This window comes from Gopherus evgoodei, chromosome 3 (assembly GCF_007399415.2).
Source record: "Gopherus evgoodei ecotype Sinaloan lineage chromosome 3, rGopEvg1_v1.p, whole genome shotgun sequence".
NCBI classification, from domain to species: Eukaryota; Metazoa; Chordata; order Testudines; family Testudinidae; genus Gopherus; species Gopherus evgoodei.
In genome coordinates, this window is record NC_044324.1 from 6,294,901 (window position 1) to 6,313,433 (window position 18,533).

General features: G+C 48.2%; 1 protein-coding gene across 3 annotated transcripts in view; it reads left to right on the forward strand.

Moving 5' to 3' along the window:
• SARNP (SAP domain containing ribonucleoprotein) overlaps positions 1-18,533 on the forward strand; it is a 56,469-nt gene that overhangs the window by 3,203 nt on the left and 34,733 nt on the right. For all 3 annotated transcript variants that reach the window (XM_030554826.1, XM_030554828.1, XM_030554827.1), the window contains exons 4-5: positions 6,594-6,661; positions 15,810-15,861. In XM_030554826.1, the coding sequence (XP_030410686.1) occupies positions 6,594-6,661; positions 15,810-15,861 (120 nt within the window). The remainder of the gene's footprint in view (positions 1-6,593; positions 6,662-15,809; positions 15,862-18,533) is intronic.

The following is an 18,533-nucleotide window of genomic DNA, read 5'->3' on the forward strand; positions in this document are numbered from 1 at the left end:
ATTGGAGCATAAGCTTTTGTGGGTGAATAGCCACTTCGTCAGTCAGACGCATGTGGTGGAAATTTCCAGAGGCAGGTATAAATATGCAGGCAAGAATCAGTCTAGAGATAAGGTTCGTTCAATCAGGGAGGATGAGGCCTTCTGTACAGATCCAGACTAACACGACTACCCCTCTGATACTTGACACCATGCAAGGCACTGCATTTGCCCGTATAGAGTGGAAATCCATCAACCTCATGAAGAAACTTGCACAAGTACAGACAAATATCATCTTCCTTTCCAAATGCAAATGGATGGACATCATACCAAATGGACTGAAGGTGAAAAATCCATTGCTATCTACATACTGCACAGACCACAGTGAGAGATTATGCCATACCCTATCAAAGAAACTGAGGAACCACCTGATCAGCATCCTATCCTGCAAACAGGAAAACATCAAAAAAGAGCTGTCCAACCTGGAGACTCTCATAAATAACCAACCTTCCACACAAACAGGCTTCACTAAAATAAGACAGGAGATCTACATTACACACTTCACCTCTCTACAAAGGAAAAAGGATTGTGAGCTGTCTAAGATCCTACCTGCCACATGGGGCCACAGCAGTGGTACCCCTAACTCACCCAGCAATATCATCAATTTATCCAGCTAGACACAACCCGGCAGAAGAGTCTGCCCTATCTCGGGGACTCTTTTTGCCTCACTGTCCCCATGAATGTGATACAGTTCTGTGGTGATCTGGAAGCCTACTTTCGCCGTCTCCGACTCGAAGAATACTTTCAAGATAACACTGAACAACCCAAAGATACCCCATCACCAACAGCACAAGAAGAAGAACTCCACATGGACTCCTCCTGAGGGTAGAAATGACAGTTTGGACCTATACATAGAATGCTTCTGCCGATGGGCACAGGCAAAAAGTCTGGGAAAACCAACATCGCTTGCCTCATAACCTAAGTCGTGCAGAACGCAATGCCATTCACAGCCTCAGAAAAAACCCTGACATTATAATCAAAGAGGCTGATAAAGGAGGTCCGGTTGTCATCATGAACAGGTCTGACTACCAAAACAATACTCCAATACCAAATTCTATAGGCCACTTTCCTCAGATCCCATTGAGGAATATACTAAGAAACTGCACCATCTACTCAGGACACTCCCTGCACTGACACAGGAACAAATCAACATGCCCTTAGAGCCCCAGCCAGGGTTATTCTATCTACTACCCAAGATCCGGAAACCCTGGACGCCCCATCATCTCTGGAATTGGCACTCTCACTGAAGGACTGTCTGGATATGTGGACTCTTTACACAGACCCTATGCCACCAGCACTCCCAGCTATCTCCGTGACACCACTGATTTCCTGAGGAAACTACAATGCATTGGTGACCTTCCAGAAAACACCATCCTAGCCACCATGGATGTAGGGGCTCTCTACACAAGCATCCCACACACAGATGGAATACAAGCTGTCAGGAACAGTATCCCTGATGATGCCACAGCACAACGGGTTGCTGAGCTCTGTAACTTTATCCTTATGCACAATTATTTAAAATTTGGTGATAGTGTATACCTCCAGACCAGTGGCACTGCTATGGGCATCCGCATGGCCCCACAATATGCCAACATTTTTATGGCTGACCTGGAACAGCGCTTCCTCAGCTCACGTCCACTCACGCCCCTTCTCTACCTAAGCTACATTGATGACATCTTCATCATCTGGACCCATGGGAAGGAGACGCTGGAAGAATTCCACCACGATTTCAACAGCTTCCTCCCCACCATCAACCTCAGCCTGGGCCAATGTACACGGGAGGTCCTAGACACCATGGTAGAATAAGTGATGGTCATGTTAACACCACCCTATACCAAAAACCCACCGACTGCTGTGCCTACCTTCATGCCTCCAGTTTCCATCCTGGACACACCACATCATCCATCGTCTGCAGCCAAGTGCTGAGGTGCAACCGCATTTGCTCCAACCCCTTAGACAGAGACCAACACCTACAAGATCTTCACCAAGCAGTCTCAAAACTACGATACCCACACGAAGAAATAAGGAAACAAATCAACAGAGCCAGATGTGTACCCAGAAGCCTCTTGCTGCAAGACAATCCCAAGAAAGAAACCAACAGGCCATCACCTACAGTCCTCAGCTAAAACCTCTCCAATGCATCATCAGTGATCTACAACCCATCCTGGACAATGATCTCTCACTTTCACAAGCCTTGGGTGGCAGGCCAATCCTCGCCCGCAGACAGCCTGCCAACCTGAAGCATATTCTCACCAGTAACTGCACACTGCACCATAGTATCTCTAACTCAGGAACCAATCCATGCAACAAACCTCGATGCCAACTCTGCCCACATATTTACACCAGTGACACCATCACAGGACCTAACCAGATCAGCCACAACATCACTGGTTCATTCACTTGCACGTTCACCAATGTAATATACGCCATCATGTGCCAGCAATGCCCCTCTGCCATGTACATCAGCCAAACTGGACAATCACTACATAAAAGGATAAATGGACACAAATCAGATATTAGGAATGGCAATATACAAAAACCCATAGGAGAACACTTCAACCTACCTGGACACACAATAGCAGAGTTAAAGGTAGCCATCCTGCAGCAGAAAAACTTCAGGACCAGACTCCAAAGAGAAACACTGAACTTCAGTTCATTTGCAAATTTGACACCATCAGCTCAGGATTAAACAAGACTGTGAATGGCTAGCCAACTACAAAAGCAGTTTCTCCTCCCTTGGTGTTAACACCTCAACTGCTAGAAGAGGGCCCCTGAGTGAACTAACCTCGTTATCTTTAGACTGATTTTTGCCTGCATATTTATACCTGCCTCTGGAAATTTCCACCGCATGCCTCTGATGAAGTGGGTTTTCACCCATGAGAGCTTATGCTCCAATACTTCTGTTAGTCTATAAGGTGCCACAGTTCTCTGTCACTTTGTAGCATATTTGACATTGTTATTAATGGGGTTTCTTGCGGACTGCATAATCTTGGTATGTGGCTGACATTACAGAATTGGACTCTTTTAATACTAACCCTAAGTATGAAGTAAACTGAGTTAGTGTTAGGCCTCACTCACTGAAGAGCAGATTTTATCAACTGGAAAATAACGTGCTTAAGAAAAGCACCTGGTTTTTGTCCTTTTACATAGTGCTGTAAAATTGAGCAGACACGGGCATAGCCAGTTTGCCTGAGGAAGTGAGCCTCAAAACTAAGGACTTGCAGTCCGAGAGAGAGCAAAGAGCTCAACCCTGGGGAGACCAGTTAGTGTTAGGAAATCTCGTCTCTTTAGGTATTTTTATCTACCTCCAAATGTGCTGTGTTTGGATCATACATGTTGTGTATGCTGTCTTTGCTAGCTATCGCTGTGAGAGGGTAGGATGTTGTAAACTTGAGAATGTTCTCATCCCAAGCATATGTCCTATGTCCTCAGAAAATGTGGATTTTTTTATTAAGTATTAGCCTTGTCAAAACAAATATAACCCACAAGTAGATTACGTTATCCTAACACTTACGAAACCTGCTAAGACTTCATAAAAATACCTAGTATAAATAATAAGGTCCTTGAGTTTACCCACAAGCCCAGAGGAAAAATAGAACCAAAAAAAAAGTTTGCCAATGACATCTAGGTTAAATTTGGACCTGACATATCCGAGTGTGTCGCTGCTGAAGTCAAGAGTTGCATCTTTGTATGTAATTTCTAGATTTGGCCCCATGTCTGTGTTTTTAAATACATTGTTGAGTTGTTTGTTGTTACACTTTGTTTTCAGTGTCTCTAGAATTTTTGTTACTCTTAATACTATAAATTCAGTTGGAAGAAAAGCTCTAATCCTGAAAACACGTACGAAGCTTTACTCATGTGAGTGGTCTTCAGTGTTGCAGAGTCATGTCCCAAAATACTACTGTATGGAGAAGCCGGGGTAAATCTTAGCCCCTTATATCGTTCACTCAAAAAAATTAATTGCGATTAAACAAATTAATCACAATTAATTGCAGTTTTAATCGCACTGTTAAACAATAGAATACTAATTGAAACATTAAATATTTTGGATGGTTTTCTACATTTATCAAATATATTGATTTCAGTTGCAACAGAGAATACAAAGTGTACAGTACTCTATATTATTATTACAAATATTTGCACTGTAAAAATGATAAAATATATAGTGTTTTTCAATTCACCTCATACAAATACCATACTGCAATCTCTTTATCGTTAAAACGCAACTTACAAATGTACATTTTTTTGTTACATAGCTGCACTCAAAACCAAAACAATATAAAACTTTAGAGCCTACAAATCCACTCAGTCCTACTTCTTGTTCAGCCAATCACTAAGAGAAACAAGTTTGTTTACATTTATGGGAGATAGTGCTGCCCGCTTCTAATTGACAATGTCACCCGAAAGTGAGAACAGACGTTCGGATGTCACTTTTGTAGCCGGCATTGCAAGGTACAGTATTTATGTGCCAGATATGCTAAACGTTTCTATGCTGATGATGCTTGTTAAATAATGTTTAATAATTAAACTGGTGATATAATTCTTCCCCAAGGAATTCAATGTCTCCTGCTCTGTGTTTTACCTGCATTCTGCCATATATTTCATGTTGTTGTAGTCTTGGATGATGACCCAGCACATGTTGTTCATTTTAAGAGCACTTTTACTGCATATTTGACAAAACCCAAAGAAGGTACCAATGTGAGATTTCTAAAGATAACTACAGCACTTGACCCAAGATTTAAGAATCTGAAGTGCCTTCCAAAATCTGGTTGGGATGGGGAGTGGAGCATGCTTTCAGAAGTCTTAAAAGAGCAGCACTGTGATGTGGAAATGACAGAACCTGAACTACCAAAAAATAAAATCAGCCTTCTGACTCTCGTGATGAAAATGAATATGCATTGATCTGCACTGTTTTGGATCGTTACTGAGCAGAACCCATCATCAGCATGGACACGTCCTCTGGAATGGTGGTTGAAGCATGAAGAGGCTTATGAATATTTAGTGCATCTCGCAACGCTGGCCATGCGAATGCCTGTTCTCACTTTCAGGTGACGTAAACAAGAAGTGGGCAGCATTATTTCCTGCAAATGTAAACAAACTTTGTCTGAGCGATTGGCTGAACAAGAAGTAGGACTGAGTGGACTTGTAGTCTCTAAAGTTTTCCATTGTTTTATTTTTGAATGCAGTTTTTTTGTACATAAGTCTACATTTGTAAGTTCAACTTTCATGATAGAGATTGCACTACAATACTTGTATTAAGTGAATTGAAAAATACTATTTTTTATTTTTACAGTGCAAATATTTATAATACAAAATAAATATAAAGTGAACACTGTACCCTTTGTATTTTGTGTTGTAACTGAAATCAATATATTTGAAAATGTGGAAAACATCCAAAAAATTTATATAAATAGTATTCGGTTATTGTTTAACAGTGTAATTAATCACGATTACTTTTTTAAATTGCTTGACAGTGATATAATTTGCAAAATAAATGCCCAGAATATAAAATCCAGGCATTTAAATTAACACTATATGATAAATGCAGATGGCTGTAGCGACTACATTATGGGGTAAGCGTTAAGTATTGTCTTTTATGCAAAGCTTTCAGCTGTTTCTGAATGGATCTATCCTCACCGCACCCTCCATATAGTAGGGTTGTCTGCAGTGTTATCACTGTTTTTACAGATGAGGAAGGTGAGGTAGAGGTAAAGTGACTTGCCTCGATCACTGAGGAAGACTGTTTCAGAACCAAAACTAGAGACAGGCTTTGCAGTGTCTACTGAAGGTCAGCAGTCTGGCCCTGGGCTCTCATGACTAGGCTACAGCCCCCTCTAATAAATACTAGCAAGGCTTTTGCAACAGACAGTTATTCCACAGCGACATGCTTATTGGCCAGGCTACACAGACTTCTGGGGAAGTAGAGTTTGTGCTGTCCTCTGAGTTCTCTGAGGAGAGGCCCGCAGTGAGACTGCAGAATGTCCATGTGGGATGTAGCCCAGCAATTTTAGCCTTTTTTTTTTTTTTTTTTTTTTTTTTTTTTTTTTTTTTTTTTTTAGGATCAGGAGGATTCTTGAAGTACATTAAAATGGGTAGATAGGTTCACTCTTGGGCCTCTTAACCTTTAGAGAGACTCTTTCCTCAGGTGTTACTAGGGCAGCTGATGAGATGTTGCAGCTGACAGCCCTCTGGTTTAAAATGAGATAGGTCTGGGGACATGGGGGGGTCTCAGGTTAATTTTCTCCTTGTTTTGCCAGAGTCTGAGATGGTTGACCTTCAGTAAGCATTGCAAAGCCTGTCTCTTTTCCCAGGGACTGGGTGGAAAGGGAAAGTGAGATCTGATGTGCAGAGATTCAGGGAGAGAAGGGGACATTGTTGCCATTTGATTCTATATGTAATGTGGAAAAAACTTGTTTCCAAGCACCCAGAGCTCCGGGTAGATGTTTTTAAACAATCAAAATCTGTAAATGTTGACAGTGTCCCCCTCCTATGCCTCTTCCTTCCATTCAGTTGACGAGTATTAACCTGACCCACTTTCTCAACGAATTGAATTGCAGGAAGAAGAACAGAAACCGGTAGAGCCTCCTGTTAAAGAGGAAGAACCTCCTGAAAAATCAGCTGATGTGTATGTTTCTGGGGAATGCATGGCTATAACTGAATGGGGATATGTCTGGGTGTGGAGACAGTAACACTGTATGAACAGTCACTAGTTCCATAGTACCTGCTTCAAAGGAATTGAAATCTACAAGACAAGTATCATAGTTGTATGTGTGTGGAGGGGGCTTAGTGGAATAAACAGGTGTGCAATACCTTGGACTCCCTGGAATCTCAGGTTCACATCCCAGCAGGGTAGGCTCTGCCCCTCATTTGTTCCTGGCAGATAAACTGTCTTCCAAGCAGTTTAGTCTGTAGATCTTTTGGAGGAAACTTTGAAAAGCAAGGCTCTGTCTGGCCTGTGTGGTCACCAAGCATCCCTGATGCCTTCTGTGAGAACAGAATTCTGGCCTGGTGTCCTTGGCCTCACCTTGCTGTTGGACTGGCTATTGTGGTCCACCTCAGAGGTGGCTGCATTTCAGGGGAGCTGTGTATAGTTTGTGAAGGATTTGGGGATGAAATATACTATAGAAATGTGAAATATTCATCTGATTTCCAGTCAGTTGGTCTGGTTGTCCTCTTCCTTCTCTTGTGACAGTGTCTATGCTGTATATTTCCCATTCGCTCAGGCGACCTCAGTGACGTGGAGTTGGATGGAAGAGGATCAGACTAGTAAATTAGTCTCCTCACTTCTGCATCATGCCAGCAAGTCACAGCACAGGATGTCTCTTTCCATGCTTTTTTCCCTTTCATTGTGGTTCCTAAGCATGTGCTTCCAGAGCTCTGAGTTGAGTTTCCTTATTAATCCACAGATGGTTGTTTGCTGGATGCAGGGGACGTGATTTAGCAGTTACTGCAGATCTGGAATGAACAGGGTTTACTGCCACAAGGGAAATAGGAAATTAGACTGCGAGTTTTATTTTTGTTTGGCTCTGAGATGCATCATGTCTGTGCAGAGAGAGACCCTCTTTCAGATGAACTGAAGAGTGGATGTTAAACCCCAGTGCACTACTGCTAGCAATCCCTGCAACGCTCTGGTGGTGCTTTTCCTCTGCAAAGCCCTTTGCTGCTAACCCTCCCCACTTCTTGGCAGGCAAGGAAGTATTTATCCCCCTTATTTTTGTCAGATGGCAAAACTGGGGAGCAGAGAGATAAAGTGACTTGGTCTAAGACCACAAAAGGAGTCATTGTCCCTGCTGCGATTGGCATTCAGGACTTCTTTCCTCCCAGTCCTCTGTGTAGCCCTCACCTCTTGCTACAGGAGGGTGTTTCCAGCCTGTGTTTTGCTGTCCTCTATTGCCAGTTACTGCGTGCAGGTAGTCAACATGAGCTTGTTAATGTTGTCCTCTTGACATTCACTCCTGTGCTGTGGGTCAGAACAAAGCCTCACTTAAGCCATCAGGATAGCACCTATGCGGTGCATAGGCCTGGTCCTGGCCCTCTGCATAAGCAGGACTTTCACTTATTTGCCTACATTCATGCTCATGCCTGGGCTATTGGCAGTACCTGAAGGAAGCTGCAGCAATAGGAATGAAGAGCTCTTTAGAGCATCAAAATGAGACTATAGCGCAGCACATTGGCTTGTGGGCGCATGTGAGTAACGTAGTTCAGATGAAACCATGTTCTGGGGCCCCTTCATCTCAGCTGTAGACACTGGCCCAGCTGTGAGTTAAAGGTCTTATAAGGAGAAAGGGATAATTCCTTGTATCCCAACCAACATCCCCCATAACCATAAATCAGGTTCTAATGTCCTTGGCTGCCTGGGAGCTCTGGCTGAGTGTGTCATAGCTGTGTATTTGCCTGCATGATTGCTGCCTTACCAGTACTTAAATGGTTACTATGAAAGAGATGAGAGAGAACCAAACTCTCTGATGTACAACTGTCTGCTAAGGAGATAGAACTGGCTCAAGCTAATTTGAGGTCAGTACTTAATTTTGGCCAGTAGGGGGCGTCCTTTATCTGCATCCCAAACAAGTAGCTCCTGTGGGGGCTGGACAGTAACACGTCCTGGTTCCTGTTCCGAATTGCTTCCTGTGAAAGTGTAATTAAACCATTACTACCTTTCAGGGCATAAAATGAGAAAACTGTCCAGGAATCTGGAACAAAGGCAGCACATTTCTCTAAATGGGAGACCTTAATGAGACTGGTTATGACCCACTGGTTTATGGGAGTTGTTTAGGGGAGGAGGATGCTGTTTCTTTTACCCTGGGAACTTCCGAACTTTGTTTTTTCTCCCTTTGTTTTCTCCCTGAAACCTCAGCCCTATTTTCAGACACGCCCACACCATGATGTTTGTGTAAGTCTCCTTGCTGGGCTTCACTGTAGCCAACTGTGCATTGTTAAAGAAGTGTGCATTTGAAATATCGCCAGAGCTGAGGAAGCTGGTCCTGAGCTAGTGAAAGTAACCTGTGGCTGTGCCCTGAACTAGAACAGAGCGATCCTTTGTAGATGAATGGCTGTAAAGGAATAAAGTTCTACAGGGCACACGATCCAGGCTTTGGGCTTCTGATGGGAGCTGAACATTACTGCTGGGAAATGAGAGAGGTTATTCTTGGGTGTGTGGAAGACTAGTGATACTTTGCATTTCTGTGTCACCTTTCAACCAAGCTTCTCAGAGTGCCGTGTGCACACTGGTTAATCCTCACCTCTCCGCTGTGACTTGGGGAGCATCCACAGTTTCCTCAGGGCTGGAGAGACTTCTTCCCTCTCGAGGCTGCATTGGTGACAGAGCTGGGAGTAGAACCCAAGAGTTCTTGACCCCATGGATCTTCTCTGGCAGCTAGGCCACACTTCCTGTCAGAGCCCCTAATGGAGTCGAGGAGTCCTGATTGCCAGAGCCCTAGCCCACCCCACTAGTCACACTCTAGGTAGGAACAGTTGGTTCTTCTTCGAGTGATTGCTCATATCCATTCCAGTTAGGTGTACGCGCCGCGCGTGCACATTCGTCGGAAAACTTTTACCCTAGCAACTCAGTGGGCCGGCAGGTCGCCCCCTAGAGTGGCGCCACCATGGCGCTCCATATATACTCCTGCCGGCCCACCCGCTCCTCAGTTCCTTCTTACCGCCCGTGTCGGTCGTTGGAACAGTGGAGCGCGGCTTAGCTGACCTCCACTTCCCTAGCTACTCGTTTTCTCGTATATAATTATGCAGTTATAACACTTTTATATATATATATTTGTATAGTTATACGTGTTTCCTTTGCTAACATGGTTAGTTTAGTTAGCGGGGTTCAGGAAGTAGCCCCTTCCATGAGCCCAGTGCCGGAGCCATGCATGGCTCACCGGGTTTTAAGAGGGGCCCGGCTTGCCAGAAGCCGCGGCCGAAGAGAGATCTACATGACTCCTGTTTGAAGTGCCTCAGGGAATCACACTTGACAGATAAGTGCCCCATTTGCAAGGCTTTTAAGCCGAGAACACAAAGGTGCGGGACTTTCACTTACCCCTCCATCTTGGGCGCGGAGCGATGTTCAAGCGGCGGGCAGAAGCGCCTCCTCGGCACCGGACCCCGCCGGTACCGCCAAGGCCTTTCGGCACCGACCGATCGCCGGCACCGATGTCGACTCGGCACCGCTCCCTTCTTCCGAGGTCGAGAGAGTCTACGATTCCTGCTGGTGCCTGGCGGCTCCCCGGCACGCGCCGCGGTTGAGCCCCCTGCTCCCGCTACTTCCGTGCCACCTGCATCGCAGCCAGAGAGCTCGCCTAAGTTGCGTATCCGGCACCGTCACCTGCAGAGGCACCGATGACTTCGGCTCCGTCGATTCCAGTCCCCCAGGACCATGGAATCCGGTGCCTGGCAGCTCCCCGGCTCGCGCCGTGGTAGAGCTTACTGCTCCTGCTGCTTCTGTGCCAGCTGCACCACAGCTAGACAGCTCGTCTAAGATGGCTCGCCCGGCACCGACGACGTCGGCACCGTCGATCCCGGTCCCACGAGGGCCGTAGAATCCGGTGCCTGACGGCTCCCCGGCGCGCGCCGTGGTTGAGCTACTGCTCCTGCTGCTTCCGTGCCAGCGGCACCGCAGCCAGAGAGCTCGTCTAAGTCGGATCGCCCGGCGCCGACACCTGTTACGGCACCGATGACGTCGTCACCGTCGATCCCGGTCCCACAAGGGCTGTAGAATCCGGTGCCTGACGGCTCCCCGGCACGCGCCGTGGTTGAGCGTATTGCTCCTGCTGCTTCCGTGCCAACGGCACCGCAGCCAGAGGGCTCGTCTATGTCGGATCGCCCGGCACCGACACCTGCTGTGGCACCGATGACGTCGGCACCGTCGATCCCCGGTCCCGCAAGGGCCGTAGGATCCGGTGCCTGGCGGCTCCCCGGCACGCGCCGTGGTCGAGCTAAGGCTCCGGCTGCTTCCGTGCCAACGGCACCGCAGCCAGAGGGCTAGTCTAAATCGGAGCGCCCGGCACCGACACCTGCTGCGGCACCGATGACGTCGGCACCGTCGATCCCGGTCCCGTAAGGGCCGTAGAATCCGGTGCCTGACGGCTCCCCGGCACGCGCCGTGGTTGAGCTCCTGCTCCGGCTGCTTCCATGCCAACCGAAGCCTCTGAGGCACCGACAACATCGGCACCGTCGATTCCAGTCCCACAAGGGCTATCGAATCCGGTGCCCGACGGCTCCCCGGCACGCGCCGTGGTTGAGCGTATTACTCCCGCTGCTTCAGTGCTGACGGCACCGCAGCCAGACAGCTTATCTAACTCGGTTCGCCCGGCACCGACACCTACCGAAGCTCTGACGACCTCGGTACCGTGGATCCCGGCCCCACGAGGGCCGTCGAATCCGGTGCCTGACAGCTCCCCAGTACGCACTGTGGTTGAGCCTGCTGTTCCCTGCACGCCGGAGATGTTACCAACGGCGAGGGCTCTCAGTGCCATGACAGAGTCAGTGCTGCCTGACCCGGGCACCGCCGGTACGGGTAATACAGTCTCTTCAAGGGACTGTCCCCTGTCAGTATAGCAAAGCGGCACCGTTCATGATCACGGTCCCGCAGACACTCCAAGTCCTGTCGGCACGCCGGACACCACTGGCAGTCCCGGTGCTGTTTTCCTCGGTACTGGTCACACTCGCTGCACCGGTCGGTATCCCGTTCGCCGACCCGCTATCGGCACCGTTCCGACATCTGGCACCGGGGCAGGTACCTTGACTCCTGTAGCTCTTCTCCGAGCCTCGAGATCTCGGTCGACCTCCCGACACCGTTCTGGTTGCGGGTCTGGATCTCGTTCCAGGTACCGATACGCCTCCCGATGCCAGTCCCCGGTGCCGAGTTGGGCAAGGTCCGAGTGAGTCAGAGACTCGGCCCGTGCCTTCTTTTAGTACCTCCATGGCCGTCCGGACGCGCATCCGTGTCATCCCATATGCGCAGATTTTATGCTCAGGACCACGATCCTGATATGATGGCCAGCGGGCGCCAGCCCCGGCGCAGAAAGAGCCTTGGCGAATGCAAGGTGTACTCTGCAGGGGCCCTGCAGCTCTGGGTAGCAAAGCAACAAGCCTTGCTTAGCTGTGATAATTATAGCACCTGGGTGAAGGAGTTTCTCCCTCAAACCTCCCACCTGGAGTTCGCTGCCGTCTTGGGGGACGGGGGAAAGAATTTACCCCTTGTTGGTAAAGGCATCTTCGCGGCAGAGACAGCCCCAGACTGCGAAGCCTGCTGGACAATAGGGTCCTAATGCGTCTTAGCATGTATACGCCAGCGACCAAACGTAGGCCTTTATGGCCCCAGCCGCCATACTCTGTGCCTAGCCAGAGACAGAACTCTGGAAAACGGCAAGGCCAAGGTGGTCGCAGACAAACGTCAGGCCCCCTAAAAAGCCAAAGTCAAGGTCCCTCGCAATTACCACTGGGACCAAAGACGGACCTTCCAAGGTTCGCCGGAGGGCGGCGTACCAGTCGCAGGACGGGATCGCGATCCCGCTTTCTCCTGGCATGGCCCCAGTTACTTTTAGATCGCTGGGCCCTGCGCACGATGGAGCATAGGTATCACCTTTAAATTGCTCCAGCCCTGTCCCCCTTCAGCGGACGAAAGGGGCTAGGGGTTTTACTCCCGTTATGCCCTAGTCCCCCACTCGAACACAGGTCTCAGACCTCCCTGGTTCTGCATGGACTCAACCGGTTTGGGATAAGGTTGAAGTTCTGCAGGGTATCCCTGGGAACCATTATTCCATCCTTGCCTCCTGGGGGCTACTATGCCGCCCTGGATAGGAAGGACGCGTACTTTCGCAATGCCATCTTCCCTCCGCACGGGAGATGCCTCCGCTTTATAGCCAGCAGTGAATATTCCCGGTTTACGGCCATAGTCGCCGCCTACCGTCGCTGATGTCGGATATGCGTTTTTCCGTATTGGGACGATTCGCTTATCCGAGGAGACTCTGAGACACAAACCACTCAGCCCGTGGGCATCGTCACGGTCTTATTCACAGGTCAAGGCCTGATGATTACTATAGAGCAATCCACTCTGGTTCCCACGCAGAGGTTGGGCTTCCTAGGGGCTATCTTGGTCTCCTACCTAGCCGGAGCCTGCTTATCACAACTGCGGTTTTAGGCGATGGCAACAATCATCTGAGGTCTGAAGGCTTTCCCAACGACCTCAGCTCGTTCTTGTCTCAGTCTCCTGGGTCCATGGTTGCCCGCAAGTTTGTAACCAAACACGCCAAGCTCCGCCTCCGTCCTCTCCAAGTCCGGCCCACCTCGGCGTACCGCTTGGACAGGGAGCCAATGGTCATGGTAGTCACCGTTCCCTCGAACGCCTTAGGCTCCCTAGAGTGGTGACTAACTCCCTCCTTGGTGTGGACAGGGATGCGGTTTTATCCGCCCCAGCCCTCACTGCCCCTGACGGCGGACGCATCATCTCTCTGCTCGAGTGCTCATGGTCACCTCCGAGCTTAAGGCCTTCGGTCTTCTAGGGAGCTGGCATTCCTCATTAATGCCCCAAAAATGAGAGTAGTCCGCCTGGCATGCCAGGGGTTCCAGCGGCAGCTGCGAGGCCGTTGTATCTCGGTGTTTACAGCCAACACAATGGCCAGGTGCTTCATAAGCATTCAGGGGGGACATAGTCCTCCCCCCTTTTTTGTCAGGAGGCCATCCATTTCCGGGTCTTTTGCATGGCCCACTCGATGGAGCTGGCGACGTCCTTTCTCCCAGGCGTTCGGAACGTCTTAACTCTTTGACTCAGCAGGTCTTTCATGTCTTACGAGTCATCACTCTGCCCCATGTGAGGCGTCCCGCTTTCCGGAAGTGGAGATGGTTCCTCACACAGACCTATTCGCTCACCGCGAGAGCAGGAAATGCCAGGTGTTCTGCTCCTTCCAAGGTCTCTCCTCGGAATCGATCTTGGACGCATTCCTGATGCCGTGGAACGGCCAACTGCATTATGCCTTCCCACTGTTCCCACTGGTTCGTTAGGTCCTGCTTAAACTCCGCAGGGGCAGAGTGCGCATCATCATGATCACTCCAGAGTGGTCCAGGCAGCACTGGCATACCACGTTGCTCGGCCTGTCAGCCCAGACCCCATCACTCAGGGCAATGACAGGCTTCGTCACTCGGACCTGCAGCCCCTTCGCCTCACGGTGGCTCCTGCGTACCTGAGTCGGGGTGACAGGCAGCCTTCCACCTGGTCAACGTACCGGGCCAGGTGGAAGCGTTTCCTTTACAGCTGCAGTACGCTCGATCTTGCTCCTGCTGAGGTCTCGATCCCTCTATTTGGCCTGCCTCTGGCCTTCAGCGGCAGGATCTGGCGGTATCATCGCTGAGGATACTCTCAGCAGCCATCCCTACCTTCCAGCAGGCTAAAATGGACGTTCAGTGTCCCACGCTCTATGGGTTCGAGGTCCCTCAAGGGCTTGGAGCGCTTGCACCCTCGGGTGCGCCGCCCAGCCCCGCCCTGGGACCTCAACCTAGTCTTGGCCAGACGAGTCTCTGAGATCAGAGCTCTTACGAAGGTTCCGCAAAGACAAGGTGCAGTTATGACCGCACCCGGCTTTCCTCCCTAAGGTGTTTTGGCCTTTCATGTTACCCACAGCTCAACGCAATGGGCATAACCGTTGCACTCCTTGAACATCTGTGGAGTGCTCGCATTATATTGTGCTGACAGAATCATTTCCTAAGGTGCCCCAGCTCTGCCCCGGTAGCGGGCCAAAGAGAGGGCTTGCTTGTTTTCCTCTCAGAGGATCTCATCTGGGGTGATGGCGGACATCCCCACTTGTTATGATTTGGCTCATATTTCCCCAAGCCACATCACCGTGCATTCTACCAGGGCTCAGGCTTCATCTGCCGCCTTGCTGGCTCGTGTTTCTACCCACGAGATCTGTCGCGAAGCTCCATTGGTCCTCGGTCCATACCTTTGCTTCGCAGTATGCCCTGGTTCAGCAGTCAAGAGAGGCTGTAGCCTCTGGCTCAGCAGTTTTATTCTGCCACTTTTCACTCCGACCCCACCGCCTTTGTAAGGCTTGGGATTCACCTAACTGGAATGGATATGAGCAATCACTCGAAGAAGAAAAGACGGTTACTCACCTTTGTAACTGTTGTTCTTTGAGATGTGTTGCTCATATCCATTCCGCACCCGCCCTCCTTCCCCACTGTCGGAGTAGCCGGCAAGAAGGAACTGAGGAGCGGGTGGGCCGGCAGGAGTATATATGGAGCGCCATGGTGGCGCCACTCTAGGGGGCGACCTGCCGGCCCACTGAGTTGCTAGGGTAAAAGTTTTCCGACGAATGTGCACGCGCGGCGCGTACACCTAACTGGAATGGATATGAGCAACACATCTCGAAGAACAACAGTTACAAAGGTGAGTAACCGTCTTTTCTGACTGTCAAGGCTGTGGCCTCGCCAAGAGAGTACTTCCCTCTCTGTCTTACTCCTGACCGTGGGTAAGGATTGTACTTCCATACCTCGTGTTCTCTTTGGTGCCTAGGCACCATGCTTACAGAGGTTTGTCTTGCAAAGAACCTGAGAGGCACTGGTGTCCTAAGGGTGATGGCTGAGGGTGCTTTTGTTCTGTAGACCATGAACCCAGTGATGGTTGAAAAGCGTTGGTTATGCTTACAGAGGTGGAGGGAGGCAACCCAGTATATCAGGTACTGGGGCATATTATTTTAAACTAACAGGAATTCTCTGATTGGAAGTTAGATTGAGTGTAGATTCCTGGCTCTGATCCATCTCTCTTTTCCCCCCCAATCTTCTAGGGGTGCAGAAAAGAAAGTGGTGAAAATAACATCAGAAATACCACAGATGGAGGTAAGGTTCCTGTTGCCACCCCATCCCTTCCCTGCTTTTAGAGGTATCCGTTTAACCTGTGTGTGTTTTTTCACATTTGGGGATCCATCCCTTCAGTTTCTTATCAGTGTTTCCATTGTAAACCCTGTTAGGTTTTTCAGGGCTTTATACTGTGATTCTGAGTTTCTTTAGGCTGCAGATTGTCTTTAAGAGATGTCGAGCTCTTGGTGCATTTCATTTTGACACTAGATTTTAAGGTCTGTTCCTGTCAATCGTCTGTCAGTGTATGTCACTTTCCTTTCTTCCTGTCTCATTTCTGCCACTTTATTCCTTCTTGCCAGCAATCATCACAGGCCATGCATGAGTGCCACCTGCCTGGCAGCAGCAAGCTGGACGTGGAGCTAAGTGCAGCCCTAGCGTGTAACTGTAGGGCAGTCAGTGGATGAACTGAGTCCATGGCATCCTCTGATGTGAGCTGGCTGAGGGGATTGCTAGAGAAGAGCTCAAAGACAGACCTACCTCCATTATCACGTGGGCGATGTAAGCTGCATCTTTGTTCCTGATGTCTCTAAAGCCCTATCACTGGACTACTGTTACCAGTTCTGTTAGGCTGATATCCTGGATTCCTCGAGACCTGTCAAACTGGAGAGGATAGAGCCCTGCTGAGAATACGCTGTAGGGAATAATCCTGTTTCGGATGAACTGATGAGTTAACAGATTCTCATCTTTACCTTTTATGATCCTCTCTCTTCTTTTATGCTTACTTGTCTCATTTAAAATACACACACCAGAAGCAACTGATGCAGTCTCCTGTGGAAACTGCAGAATGATTCAGTCTCCAAAACCCATTCTGCTTACTCTAATGCTTTTTTCTGTCTTGATTTTTTTCTCTTGTTCTCTATAACTCAGGAGTTGGTGTGAAAACACAATTTGTGTCTCCTCACTGTTCAGCCACCACCTTGAAATTATAATCTTCGGTTTGTGATATGAACAGCTCCGCAGCAACCAGGGAGTGATGTCGCAAAGGGAGGATTATGGCTTTGGTTGGGGGAGCAATGAGGAGAAATACGTAAAAATTGATCTGAGGTGGAGTCAGAATAAATCACGAAGAAGTGTCATCTTCCACACTTTGTGTGTACCTTTGTCATTAGCTGCTTAAACAGCTCGTTAAAGGTATTTGCCGACATCATGCCTCCAGCCTTGTTTTCAGTTCCAAACTCTGCCAAGACCCATTCAGAAAGAAAACACATTTTTGTCATGTAAATTAGTTTCATGTGCCTTTTGAATCAAGGTGTGTAGACACCTACTGGAGTAGATGTGTGTAGAATGGCATCCCACTGACGGTTCCAGGACTCCTGGGTTCCAGTCCCAGCTCAGCCACTGACTTGCCATGTGACCTAGGGCAAGTCATTTCACCTCGTTGGTTCAAGCAGAATGAAATGCAAGTGTAAAATAGGAGCATAAGTAAATCACATTCTTTAAAATTCTGTTTTAATACCATAAGGAGCTTAATGTAACAAAGGGTTAGTAAGTAGTTAAGAATTGCCTGGATCAGACCAGTGTTCCATCTAGTCCAATATCCTACCCCCAGCAGTGTCCAATGCTAGCCCTTTCAGTGGGGGGTGCAGATAAACTGCCCCCCTCCCAGCCCGTAATACTCAGGCTGGCGTGTGCCCAGAAGCAGGAGGGTGTATAGACCTTCCAAAGCTCTTGTCTGTGGTTATATTGTTTGCTGTAACAACTCTGGATATTCTTGTTGTTCATATAAATGTCCAATCCTTTTGAATCTCGCTAAGGTTTTGGCCTGAATTCTACCTGGGGGCCATGAGTTCAGCAAGCTAATGCATGAACAAATATTTCTTGTTATCAGTTTTAAACATGTTGCCTTTGTTTCGTTAAACATACTCTTGTTCTTGTGCTATGGGAGTGGGTGAGTTGCAGAGCTTGGTCTAACTTCTCGAGACCATGATTTTGTATACCTCTTACTGCATCCCTTCCAAATTGCTCTCTTCGTGAAGGTAAACAGTTCCCGCCTTTCAGTCTCTCTTCACATAACTTGACAATAGTCAAGGGAACAGTTACTGCAGCTATTTTTAGTCCGAGTAACTAAAAAATTCCCAGTTGCTCTTAGCTGTAAAGCACCAAATCAGATTTATGGTCTTGTATAAATAATAATAAGGCACTGAATGGCTGATCAAATTTCTTTCCTTCTTTTTAAGTATAAAAATACTTACATACTTATTTATAACCCTTTATGTGTATGACCACACACGCATCCCTGTGCTTTCAACACTTCCATCCTTTTCTCCTTTCCAAGGCAGACTGCGTCTTGGTCTGCGGGAGCTTTGTCTTTGGGGAAAGGATGACAGACTGGGTCCTTCCTGTGGTGAATTTCAGCATTAATTGTATTTTCACTGCTAAGTGATAAACTCCACTTGAAAGGCTAAGCCAGCTGTGTGAATTGTGCTGGTCACCCTCAGAAAGACTTGTTCTAAGATTTAAGGAACAAATTCCTTTTTTTTTTTTTTTTTTTTTTTTTTTTTGAAATAACCTTTCTTTTCAAGTGTATTTATCCATCTTGTTTCACTTTTTAAAAAGAATTGTTTGCCTTTTTTTGCAAATCAGCTGAGGCTGGATAATATTCTGATGTCTTCCTGCCGCTGGAGGGCAGGTCACCGGTGCTCCTTTTGCAG